Source organism: Pangasianodon hypophthalmus, chromosome 14 (genome assembly GCF_027358585.1).
Source record: "Pangasianodon hypophthalmus isolate fPanHyp1 chromosome 14, fPanHyp1.pri, whole genome shotgun sequence".
In the NCBI taxonomy this organism is placed as follows: domain Eukaryota; kingdom Metazoa; phylum Chordata; class Actinopteri; order Siluriformes; family Pangasiidae; genus Pangasianodon; species Pangasianodon hypophthalmus.
The window spans coordinates 25,217,311-25,229,810 of record NC_069723.1 but is presented as its reverse complement, the minus strand read 5'-3'; the positions used below and the strand labels follow the sequence as shown (position 1 = coordinate 25,229,810).

The 12,500-nt window shown below is 42.5% G+C and overlaps 2 protein-coding genes across 2 annotated transcripts in view; both read left to right on the top strand.

Annotated features, from left to right (window-relative positions):
• Window positions 1–4,947, top strand: part of nceh1a (neutral cholesterol ester hydrolase 1a) — a 7,653-nt gene extending 2,706 nt beyond the window's left edge. Inside the window, exons 2-5 of the mRNA XM_026910596.3 lie at window positions 1–56; window positions 259–328; window positions 421–592; window positions 2,419–4,947. The exon at window positions 1–56 is cut by the window's left edge and continues 170 nt beyond it. Coding sequence (XP_026766397.3) covers window positions 1–56; window positions 259–328; window positions 421–592; window positions 2,419–3,120 — 1,000 coding nt within the window. The 3' untranslated portion in view covers window positions 3,121–4,947. The remainder of the gene's footprint in view (window positions 57–258; window positions 329–420; window positions 593–2,418) is intronic.
• Window positions 4,948–8,060: 3,113 nt separating this feature from the next.
• Window positions 8,061–12,500, top strand: part of pccb (propionyl-CoA carboxylase subunit beta) — a 10,624-nt gene continuing 6,184 nt past the window's right edge. Inside the window, exons 1-3 of the mRNA XM_034310327.2 lie at window positions 8,061–8,356; window positions 12,125–12,244; window positions 12,359–12,427. Of these exons, the coding sequence (XP_034166218.1) occupies window positions 8,120–8,356; window positions 12,125–12,244; window positions 12,359–12,427 (426 nt within the window). The 5' untranslated portion in view covers window positions 8,061–8,119. The remainder of the gene's footprint in view (window positions 8,357–12,124; window positions 12,245–12,358; window positions 12,428–12,500) is intronic.

The window sequence follows — 12,500 nt, the reverse complement described above, 5'->3', positions numbered from 1 at the left end:
GCTGCGACCCGCTGTAGTGTTCATCCACGGGGGAGGGTGGGCTCTCGGAGTGCCTAGTAAGTGTGCGTGTGTGTGTGTGTGAGATTGACAAATGCTGCATGTTCAGTTAGCCATATTGCTAATTACATTCATTTAAACTTGTGGCTAATTGCATTCAGTGAGCCATATTGCTAATTATCATTGGTAGCCTTATTGCTAATTACGGTTAGTTAACGTTATTGCTATCATGATAATTATTGTTTGTTTGTTGTTGTGCAGAGCTGGGCTCTTATGACGTGCTGTGCAGGAAGATGGCGGTCAAGCTGAACGCTGTGGTTGTGACAGTGGAGTAAGTGTGAGTGTGTGTGTGTGTGTGTGTGTGTAATGTTTCACCTGTGTGTGTGTGTGTTTGATGGGTGTTTGTGTGTTTTCTGTGTGTAGTTACCGTATGGCCCCAGATGTACGCTTCCCTGTGCAGTATGAGGAGTGCGTGCAGGCGGCGCGTCACTTCCTGCAGCGTGATGTTTTGGCTCGTTACTCTGTGGATCCGGACCGAGTCGCTGTGTGTGGTGACAGTGCAGGAGGAAACCTTGCTGCTGCAGTCGCACAACGGGTGAACTTTAACCTCTACTTCCCCTACTGAACTCACTTAATGCTAATATAGGGCATAGAATGAGTTAATATTTCAGTGAAATGTCAGGTTGCAGGGTCTGGATCTTTCTACGTATTGTTACGATCCCTATTTGAAAGGAACCAGGACGTGTTACAGTTACTATTCAAGAAGGAAAGAACGTTGTGGTGGTTGGAGCGGTTGTTGTGGTCACTGCTGGGGTAGATAGAGAGAAAGTGTGGCCACATTTTTATAGGTTCTCAATAGGTTCCAGCAATCACGTTTCACCAGTTATTTGCAGGTTCCAAGTTTTGAAAATGTACCAGGCTTCAGGCTGATGCACCTTGAACAACCCCTCTGAACCTAGAGGAACCAGTACAATATAAACATTGTCCCATCCACAATTTTCAGATCGTAACACTGGTTCATTGCTTCCTGTTCTTCATGGACTTATTCCAAACAAAGCGGGGACTGTAGGTCTAAGCAGGTCTGACCTGCCAACTCAATGAACCTTTCCAAATGCACTTACTTTAGGCAAGGCAAGGGTTCATGACCTTGCTCAAAGTCCAAAACATGGGCCTTGGTGGAGCTGGGATTTGACCTCTCTTAATCCTTATCAGAAGCCCAGTAGCCCAAATGCGAAGTCACTGTTGCCCCAGTTATTGGCAACAAGACAATAACCTCCACCTCATGTGACAGACTTGACTATGACCAACAGCTTTCACCCACATACAGTATTTTGATAAAATAGGACCATTCCACATCTCAAAGGACCCCCAAGGGCATCACCTGGCTGAAGTCCAGGACGGCTTCTTCAGCTGTCCTCCCATGATGATGGGATTGAATCTAGATGGTTAAAAGGAAACGAAACAACCTTAGTAATGTTGTTTACCTTGCAAAAAAATCTGACCTATCAAGTAACAACAAAGAAGAGCAATATTGTGCTCTATCTTTTGTTTTACATAATTACTCATGACTTCACAGGTCTTACCCTGTTTGTGTGGTGCCCAAGAATTTGGCAACATACCCTGTAACAATCTTGGCAGTACGCCACTCAAAAAGAACACAACAGACCCAGGGCAAGAGTGCATGTGAACTTTTTATTTTTTCTTTTTTGCTTGTGCCTTTGCTACAGTTTTCAGGCAGTAATTTTGCAAAACAAATAACATAGCAGTCTTCTGCTTGCTTGACGCTTCAGATTTGCTCAACATAACTGCTCAGAAAAGAGAAATCATATAACTATACATTGGACAACAGGGCTCTGGTGTGCCTTGTTAGTCTTTACCCCTCTAGCTCATTCACAAAAGCCTCCCTCCCAGGACAGACCCTCGCTGACTATATGAACCTAAGACTTTTTTGAGCTGGCATCCACTGCCATCTCAATGTTTAAATAGCATACTAATTCATGTAGATCACAGGTTCTCAATCTTGGTCCTTGAGTACTCCCTGTCCTGCCCATCTTAGGGTTTTCCCTGCTCCCAACACACCTAATTCATCCAACAAACTAAATAACAGAAGTGGGTATGTTAGAGCTGGCAAAACATTCAAATGTGCTGGACATGGGGTTCTCCAGGACCAGGATTGGGAACCTTTAAGTTAAATGATTAGAACATCGATGGGTATGGAGAAGTCCTTTGCAGTCTCCTACAAGGTGCTACCAGTAACCATATTCATGTACCAGGAGGGCTGCCATAAAGAACCCTGACTAGATTGTCCAGGAGAACAAAAATGATCTATGGACAGGACACTTTGGACAAGCATAAATTAGGCATTGTGGACTCAAATTGTTGTTGGGCTTTCTCAAGAATTCTTGCATTCTTTTGCTCTAGATTGCCCAAGACAGCAGAGGTGATGGTGATGTGAGGGACAGCAGTAGTGACAATGTGAAGAGCAACAGCAAAGATGATGATGCAAGGAACAGCATTGGAGATGGTGGGGTAAAGTTTAAGCTACAGGTGTTGATCTATCCTGTCCTTCAGCCTCTGGACTTCAATACTGCATCCTACCAGCAGAACCGGGGAGTTCCCATCCTGTACCGTGACCTGATGGCACGGTACTGGCTGGAGTATCTGGGTGCGGATGCAGCTCTGCTCCACACCATCCTCCTGAACAACCACACGGCACTGGACGAGTCCCGAGCCAACCCTCACCGCTCTAAAGTCGACTGGACCTCGATGATCCCTGAGCACATGTGCAAACAGTATACGGCCATCTTCCCTCAAACCGGCTCGCCCTCCGTCCTGCAGGACGTCCCTGCGATGCTGGACCCGCGAGCTGCTCCTCTGCTAGCCGAACAGGAAATATTACAGACAGCGCCAAGCGCTTACATCATGACGTGCGAGCATGACGTGCTGAGGGATGATGGGATGATGTACGTCCACCGCTTAGAGCACGCCGGCGTCTCTGTCACACATCGTCACTATGAAGACTGCTTTCACGGCTGTGTGAGCTTCGCCTTCTGGCCATCGTACTTCTCTGTGGGGATACGAGCCATAGACGATTACATCGCCTGGCTTCACACACACCTGTAGATGTTACAGTGTTTACCTGTATACACACTTTCACACTCAGGCTGTAGGTGTAAAAATTTTACTCATGTTACTGTCATTTGCAGAATAAACAGTGGTGGTGCGTCAAGTGACAAAAGGAAATGCAACACTTGTAAAACTGCAATACTGCTTAAGTATTAGCATCTCTGTCTTGTATCACATCTGTGAAGTTTTAAATTAATCATATGCAAAAGTTATGTCAAAATTGTAATTTCTCTCAAGCCACTCCCCCCAACTTCACCCCATTCCCTCTGTCTCTGGGGCCATACACCGTGTCCCGCCCTTTCATTCCTCTCTGGAGAGAGCTTACGGTCATATAACCCTGGGAATGCCCAATCTTGTTGCCAAACCCTTACAGCCTCTCTCACTCTCTCTCTCTCTCTCTCTCTCTGTCTCCACATGGCCCACACTAAAGCCCTATCTCTTGTAAAAATCCGCCTGGCCCCATCTTTTCTGAAGACATCCACCTGGCTCCAACCCTTTACCTTCTCTCTGGAGACATCTATGTGGCTCCACCTCCTCCTTCCTTTCTGAAGACATCCACCTGGCTCCAACCCTTTACCCTCTGTCTGGAGACATCTATGTGGCTCCACCTCCTCATTCCTTTCTGAAGACATCCACCTGGCTCCAACCCTTTACCTTCTCTCTGGAGACATCTATGTGGCTCCACCTCCTCATTCTTTTCTGTAGACATCCATCTGGCCCCACCCCCTTATCTCTCTCTCTGGAGACATCTATGTGGCTCCACCTCCTCATTCCCTTCTGAAGACATCCACCTGGCTCCAACCCTTTACCTTCTCTCTGGAGACATCTATGTGGCTCCACCTCCTCCTTCCTTTCTGAAGACATCCACCTGGCTCCAACCCTTCACCTTCTCTCTGGAGACATCTATGTGGCTCCACCTCCTCCTTCCTTTCTGAAGACATCCACCTGGCTCCAACCCTTTACCCTCTGTCTGGAGACATCTATGTGGCTCCACCTCCTCATTCCTTTCTGAAGACATCCACCTGGCTCCAACACTTCACCTTCTCTCTGGAGACATCTATGTGGCTCCACCTCCTCATTCCTTTCTGAAGACATCCACCTGGCTCCAACCCTTTACCTTCTCTCTGGAGACATCCACCTGACCCCGCCCCCTTAGCCTTTCTTCTCTGGAGACATCCACATGGCTCTGCCCCTTTAGACCTCTCTCAGGAGACATCTGCCTGGCTTTGCTTCCTCATGTCTTTCTGGAGATATCTACCTGGCCTAGGAGTGTAAACTGCAATACATAATAGAAACATGAACATTGTAAAGACATAAATTAGGATTAAACTCACAAATCTTACAATTTCAAGATCTGATTAGGGACGTAAAATTATATTTGACACAAAAATAACTCCATAGTATTTTTTTACTGCCTAAAGTAAATTACTTAAATGCAAGGATAAAACAATATAGCTGACGTTTTGAGAAGATGAGGATGTTAAAATTCTCAATTCTTTACAAATTTTAATTTCTATATTGAATTTACATACAGTATATAACCCTATAAATAACTACATACTCATCTGACTTGCGTTGCTTGCGTTAGTTTTGTGTTTATTGTAAAACATTGTTCTTATATTGAGAAAATTGCATTATAAACTTATTATTATATTCAGTAATAGCAGTATTATTAGTAGTACACTTTAGCTAGTGTGTTGATTTTACAGATTAAATGCCCAGTTTGTTCATGTTCTCCATTTATATACAGTGTTATGTACAAGAATTACAAAGTTGTATTTTATTTTTCCTTCTTTGGCTATAAATAAAACATGTTACAGGTTACATTACGAGTTGTGAATATTTGTCATTACTGTGGTATTTTTTCAATTTTACTTTCATATTTTTATGTACATACAATACATTTATTAATCAACTATTTTGATAAACTGAATATGGAATGTGATTGTCTACAAATACAATGTATATCTATTTAGTACATTGTATGTTACTCCCTTTCCTCTGTGTGTGTATATATATATATATATATATATATATATATATATATATATATATATATATATATATAAAACCAAAAAGGACCAAATGTCTTCACAATCACAAGGTCTTCACAAAAATACAGCTTTTATTTTAAATAAACTAAAAGAGGTTAGAGTAAATGTTATGTTTTAAGCATTAACTAGCTACAGTAATCATTATGTCAGTGGACAGTCCTCACAAAGGTGTGTGTGTGTGTGTGTGTGTGTGTGTGTGTATGATTGATGAATGAGAATAAACAGATGAGTGTGTTCTGTGTTTTCTCAAATACTCTGCCCTCTGGTACGGTTCTGATTAAACACACTGTCAGTTATGATCCTTTACACCCACACACACACACACACACACACACACACACACACACGCCACATTATTCTGTGCAGAGGAATCCAGGTCAAAGTTTATCTCCATAAATACACAAGGACATTGTTTGACTCTTCACTGACATTACGTTAAAGCTTCACAACACATTTATTCCGACACGAGTATTCATCATATTCATTATCAGCTGTAAGAACACTCCAAAACACTCACAACCACACTAAAGTAACCTCTCAAACTTCACCCTACACACTTCATATTTACTCAGGACTCTACGTAGTGGAGTGTGTAGAACATTTTGGTCTAAACGGGAATTTGGTACGTCACATCACTGAGCTGCCAGAACCAAAAAAAAAAATCAGGAACAATTCAGACACTCATTTCACAACCCAAATGAATCACATTAAACACTGTTGCTAATTCTGAGCTAATCTAAAATAGCTAATCCATTCTCTCTCTCTCTCTCTCTCTCTCTCTCTCTCTTTCTCTCTCAACAACCTAGCTCAAAAAGTCGCCAGAAGTCGCTAGATGATGTCATAAACTAATTTTGTATATTCACTGATTTGTCATGATTGTTTGCATATCTTTGCAAAGCTTTTAAGTATCACTGGAAAAGAAAATAATAGATTATAACGTAGTTCTTATAGAAAGAAGTAGTCTTTGCTGCCCTCTGGTGGTGATACCTAATCGGTGCAAGTGGCAAATATTCTGTATTTTCAAATTCATATTAAAAAGATTCAAATTCAAATTTTATTGGTCAAATACACAACTATATACAGTAGAATTACATGCAGTTAAATGCTTTTTTTTTGACTGTGTCTGAAATAATATATAGTAAATAATAGTAAACATATAGTAGATAATAAATACATAGTAAATAAATAGAATTTACATAAGCCAGAATTTATTTCTATACAGGTAGGAAAGGAAAAATATAAAAATATAAAAGTATAAAAATATAGTGCAGATATGTGAAATATAACACTGTACAACTTCATACGGAGGTATTTTCCTGGTTCAATGCCCTGTGAGAAGAAGCTCCTCCTCATTCTCTCTGTGTTGACCTTCAGGGAGTGGAAGCGCTTCCCTGACCACACCAGAGAGAAGAGTCCTTTGTTCAGATGGCTGAGGTCCTTCACTATCTTCCATGGCCTTGTTCCAGCACTGCTTGCTGTAGATAGACTGCAGGTCAGGGAGCTCGGTGCGGATGGTACGCTCAGCTGATCACACCACCATCTGGAGATCTGCCTGTCCTGCTTCTTACTGGTCCTGAACCAGACTGTGATGCTTCCCGTCAGGATGCTCTCGATGGTGCAGGTGTAAAAGTTCCTTAGCACCTCAGAGGGCAATTTAAAGTCTCTTAAGCGTCTAAGATGATAAAGACACTGACAGGCTTTCTTCACCAGGGTGTTAATGTGACAGGGCCATTTTATTTTCTCTCTATGTTTTTAGCCATCGATATTTTTTACAATATTTTTTATAATTTTTTTTTTTAAGTGCAAACATGACTTCTTCTTCTTCTTCTTCTTCTTCTTCTGCTTGTGGACCTCTTGAGATGTTTAATTTGAGATTAATTTGCCTTAATGCAATTATAATCAAACATGATGTCATATTCAAGCCCATCACTTCCTATCAGTTTATTTCAGCTTTCGTGTGCATATCTACAATAATAATAATAATAATAATAATAATAATAAGTAACATTATAGAAGACAGTCCTATGGTGTGGTCCAGTGTTTCTTCAGTTCCACACTCAAACTTTAGTTCCTATCTGCAATTCCCATTTACTGTTTGATGGAAAAATGAAAGAAAAACGTATAAGCGTAGTTCCGTCTCCTGCCATTTACAACCTCTCTGTTGTAAAGAAGCTTGAAAGGAAGCAGCAGAGATCGTTGGTGCGTCTCTTCGGCGTAGCTAGTCAACAAAGCTAGTACGAATTCTAGTTCGAAATCAGAAAACCAATTTTCACACTGATTAGTGCATTATTTAAATAGTGTTTAACTCATTAGATTTAGATGCTATACATAGCTACACAAAACAACAACAACAACAACAACAAAAAACACTGGCCTTGCCTACAAGTGACAAAATATAAGCGGCACAAGTAACTTACTTAGCGTTAACTGTCTTTTCACTCAAAAATTTTGTGAAAATTTATTTAATAAGAGATTAATATACAAATAATAAAATAAAAGTAGAGTATTTTTATAGTGTGAGGGAAAAATGCTAGCTAATACAATCAACTAACGTAGATTGTTTGTGTTAAATAAAATAAATTCACTATAGTATGTTGTTTTTTTCTTTTATGTAACCTGAAACACCTTTTGTAGAAACTGTTTGATGATTTTTATCGATAAATGCATTATTTTATTACTACATTTTCAAATCTTGATTAGGATTGAGGTTAGAAGTTTAGCAGAGCTTGATTTGCTCCCTCTGGTGGCCGGAGCATGTAATAACACTCTCACTCTCTCTGAATGACGCCACGCCCCCAAAACGTGCCTCCTGATTGGCTGGTGAAAGTCCGTCCGCGGCTGCAGATTGGTTCCTATTGCGGAAGCGTCTTGCGCATGCGCAGTGTCTCTGTGTCTCTCTAGGAGAGGAAAGGACGCGTCTCGGAGAGTGACGGCTCGTCAAAATGGCGGCGTACACACTGATTCGGAGCGGCGGGGGGATTTTAAACAGTCTGAAATGTTCCTTAAAGACTTTCAGTCATGTTCCTCAGAGCTGTGCCGCTTTATCAGGGTGTAAACTTTTACAAAACACACAGTGGAGGAGTTCAGGGCAGCTCTCGGTGCAGGAGAGAATCGAGAGTAAGAGGAGAGCAGCTCTGCAGGGAGGAGGAGAGCAGAGGATCCAGGCGCAGCATAAACGGGTAAAAACACACTAAAACACACTGCAACACACTACAACACACACATACAACTTATAAAACATTACCTGCAGTGGATAAGAGCGTTTTAAAACAAACATCCCTGCTGAAAAACAACAATAAAAACCATCTCAGAAGTTCTAATGGTTTCCACTACAAACTCCGTTATAAACCATCAGCTCACCATTACAACCATTACCATTACTGGTCCTTAATGGTTTCCACTAGACATAACATGCCACCAGTTACCAGTAGAGACCCACAGGGACCATTAGAGTTTCCATTAAAACCATTACAGATGCTGTGAGGGTTTCTGTTTATGGGTTTATGAGCAGGGAGGAGTTTATACTGCACCTGAAACACTGAATAAAACATAAACAAATAAAACTTCATTTCTACTTTATTTCTGAGAAACATTGCAGTGGAAATAACAGCTTACTGCAATCCTTGTCTTTTAATTTGCTATATTTTAAAGTATAAAACTTTAATTAAAATGTAATTAAAGTATAAATGCTGTTTTTAATGCTACTAATTTGTTTACTTTAATCTAATGTATTAATTAATTGATTGTTTAAGTAATAATGAATACATTAGATTATACAAAGTAACTTAATAAAGTAATGACAATAATGCACCTGCTAATTAATTAATTAACTGGGGAGGGAGGTGTGATTAACTGGAGTTCCTCTAAACAAGTTACCAAAACCTTTAAGTTACAGCTTTACCTCTGACTGCTACAAAGCGCTGACACTGGAGACTCCTTCCATAAATGTTAAATAAACATCTCCTTGTTTCACGAAAACTTCACCATATCAACGATTTTAATTGTTAATCTGTTTATTATTGGTGCAGCTTCCACCGTACACGTCCCTGTGAATGAGCTGTGACTGTCGCTGTCGCTGTGACTGTAGCTGTGACTGTAGCTGTGACTGTGACTGTAGCTGTGACTGTCGCTGTGACTGTGACTGTAGCTGTGACTGTAGCTGTGACTGTAGCTGTGACTGTCCCTGTGACTGTAGCTGTGACTGTGACTGTAGCTGTGACTGTAGCTGTGACTGTAGCAGTGACTGTCGCTGTGACTGTGACTGTCGCTGTGACTGTCGCTGTCACTGTGACTGTAGCTGTGACTGTGACTGTCGCTGTCGCTGTGACTGTCGCTGTGACTGTAGCTGTGACTGTGACTGTAGCTGTGACTGTAGCTGTCACTGTGACTGTGACTGTAGCTGTGACTGTGACTGTCGCTGTAGCTGTGACTGTAGCTGTGACTGTGACTGTAGCTGTGACTGTAGCTGTGACTGTCTCTGTTACTGTGACTGTACCTGTGACTGTACCTGTGACTGTAGCTGTGACTGTAGCTGTGACTGTAGCTGTGACTGTGACTGTAGCTGTGACTGTCGCTGTCGCTGTGACTGTAGCTGTGACTGTAGCTGTGACTGTAGCTGTGACTGTGACTGTCGCTGTGACTGTCGCTGTCACTGTGACTGTAGCTGTGACTGTGACTGTCGCTGTCGCTGTGACTGTCGCTGTGACTGTAGCTGTGACTGTGACTGTAGCTGTGACTGTCGCTGTCACTGTGACTGTGACTGTAGCTGTGACTGTGACTGTCGCTGTAGCTGTGACTGTAGCTGTGACTGTGACTGTAGCTGTGACTGTAGCTGTGACTGTCTCTGTTACTGTGACTGTACCTGTGACTGTACCTGTGACTGTACCTGTGACTGTAGCTGTGACTGTGACTGTAGCTGTGACTGTCGCTGTCGCTGTGACTGTAGCTGTGACTGTAGCTGTGACTGTGACTGTCGCTGTGACTGTCGCTGTGACTGTCGCTGTGACTGTCGCTGTGACTGTCGCTGTGACTGTAGCTGTGACTGTGACTGTCGCTGTAGCTGTGACTGTAGCTGTGACTGTAGCTGTGACTGTGACTGTAGCTGTGACTGTCTCTGTTACTGTGACTGTAGCTGTGACTGTGACTGTGACTGTAGCTGTGACTGTTGCTGTGACTGTAGTTGTGACTGTGACTGTAGCTGTGACTGTCGCTGTGACTGTGACTGTAGCTGTGACTGTAGCTGTGACTGTCTCTGTTACTGTGACTGTTACTGTGACTGTAGCTGTGACTGTAGCTGTGACTGTCGCTGTAGCTGTGACTGTCGCTGTTGCTGTGACTGTAGCTGTAACTGTAGCTGTGACTGTGACTGTAGCTGTGACTGTAGCTGTGACTGTAGCTGTGACTGTGACTGTCCCTGTGACTGTAGCTGTGACTGTGACTGTAGCTGTGACTGTAGCTGTGACTGTAGCTGTGACTGTCCCTGTGACTGTAGCTGTGACTGTGACTGTAGCTGTGACTGTAGCTGTGACTGTAGCTGTGACTGTAGCTGTGACTGTGACTGTCCCTGTGACTGTAGCTGTGACTGTGACTGTAACTGTGACTGTAGCTGTGACTGTAGCTGTGACTGTGACTGTAGCAGTGACTGTAGCAGTGACTGTAGCAGTGACTGTAGCTGTGACTGTGACTGTAGCAGTGACTGTAGCTGTGACTGTAGCAGTGACTGTAGCAGTGACTGTAGCAGTGACTGTAGCAGTGACTGTAGCTGTGACTGTGACTGTAGCAGTGACTGTAGCTGTGACTGTGACTGTAGCTGTGACTGTAGCTGTGACTGTAGCTGTGACTGTGACTGTAGCTGTGACTGTTCTTGGCATTTTCACATCTTGCAGACTGAAACTACACTCACTGTATACTGCACCATCTGGGAAGCCTGATGTAATGAAATCAAATTAGATCTGAAGTCGCAATGTACATGAAGTTCTTTCTGATGATCCTTTAGGAAGTAAGGTACAGCCGAAATGGAATGACCCATAATGCACTGTGGCATTTAGGAATTCAACATGCATTTTATAAAACACTGTATTGTGTAAAATAATCAACCATGGGATAGTGTGATGCATCATTTACTGTTTTACCTTTTACCTCAGCAGTTCGCCAGCGACTACAAATTTGTACTGCTTTAAAAACAACGCGTCATATACTTTTTTGGCAATTTATAGTTGCATTTAATGTTGTGGAACGTCAACAAAACAAGTTAGTTCCTGTTGTCACTTACGTTATAGCAGCTATAAACAGTTGTTCCCTCACCAGCGTCTCTTTTTTTTCTCTCTTAAAGTTAATATGACAAAAAAACGCAGCTTGTTACGCATGTTACCGAGAAACCGCAAAGAAGCGTAAACTCCTCTGTCCTGAAGACATCGGAAAACTTAAAGTTACAAATAAACATCTCCTTAAAGAAAATTTCATCATATCAACAATTACACACGTTATTTTAATCTGTTTACGTGGAGCGTCCGTTGTACTCGTCCCCGTGAACGAGCTGTTACTATAGAAACAGCGCGTTAATTATGAATAAACCTCCAGTACTGTCAGCGCTTCGGTTCTGCAAAATTAATCACCTTCTGACCAATCAGAAATTAAAGCTTGTGTGTGAAAATTGCTGATTATTTGATGATTTTCCACTCATTCAGAAGGAGGGTCCCTAGGTAGGCAGCCTTTCTATCCGGAGATAAAGTCTGTCTCTGTTAGAGGACAGTATTAGGACAGCTTTCATGTTAAGGCTCTTAGTTTGGACACGTTTACGCGAGAACGTGTGCGTATGCTCAGAAAAGCGTAACGAGTGAACAGGAGTGTGTGAGGAACGTGATGGACAGAGCAGTCGCTCCAGCGCCAGTTAATATCGTTGCATTGCTGATGTTAATAAAGTTTTGTGAATTTGAATCTGTTCTCAGGGGAAGCTGACGGCTCGAGAGCGAATCGCTCTGCTGCTGGATCCCGACTCGTTCGTCGAGTATGACATGTTTGTCGAACATCGCTGTGCAGATTTTGGAATGCAGGCCGATCACAACAAGGTGAAACATCAGCGTATCGGCAATTTATCGTATCGTTACACCTCCAGTTCATACTGCGTCGATTAGATCTGTGTGTGTGTGTGTGTGTGTGTGTGTGTGTGTGTGCACACGCAGTATCCTGGCGACAGCGTAGTCACAGGACAGGGCCGGATCAACGGCCGTCTCGTCTACGTCTTCAGCCAGGTGAGTAACAGATGACCTCTGACTCCACCCTGTCCCGATCACATGATGTCACAGGATATGATGTCACATCTCT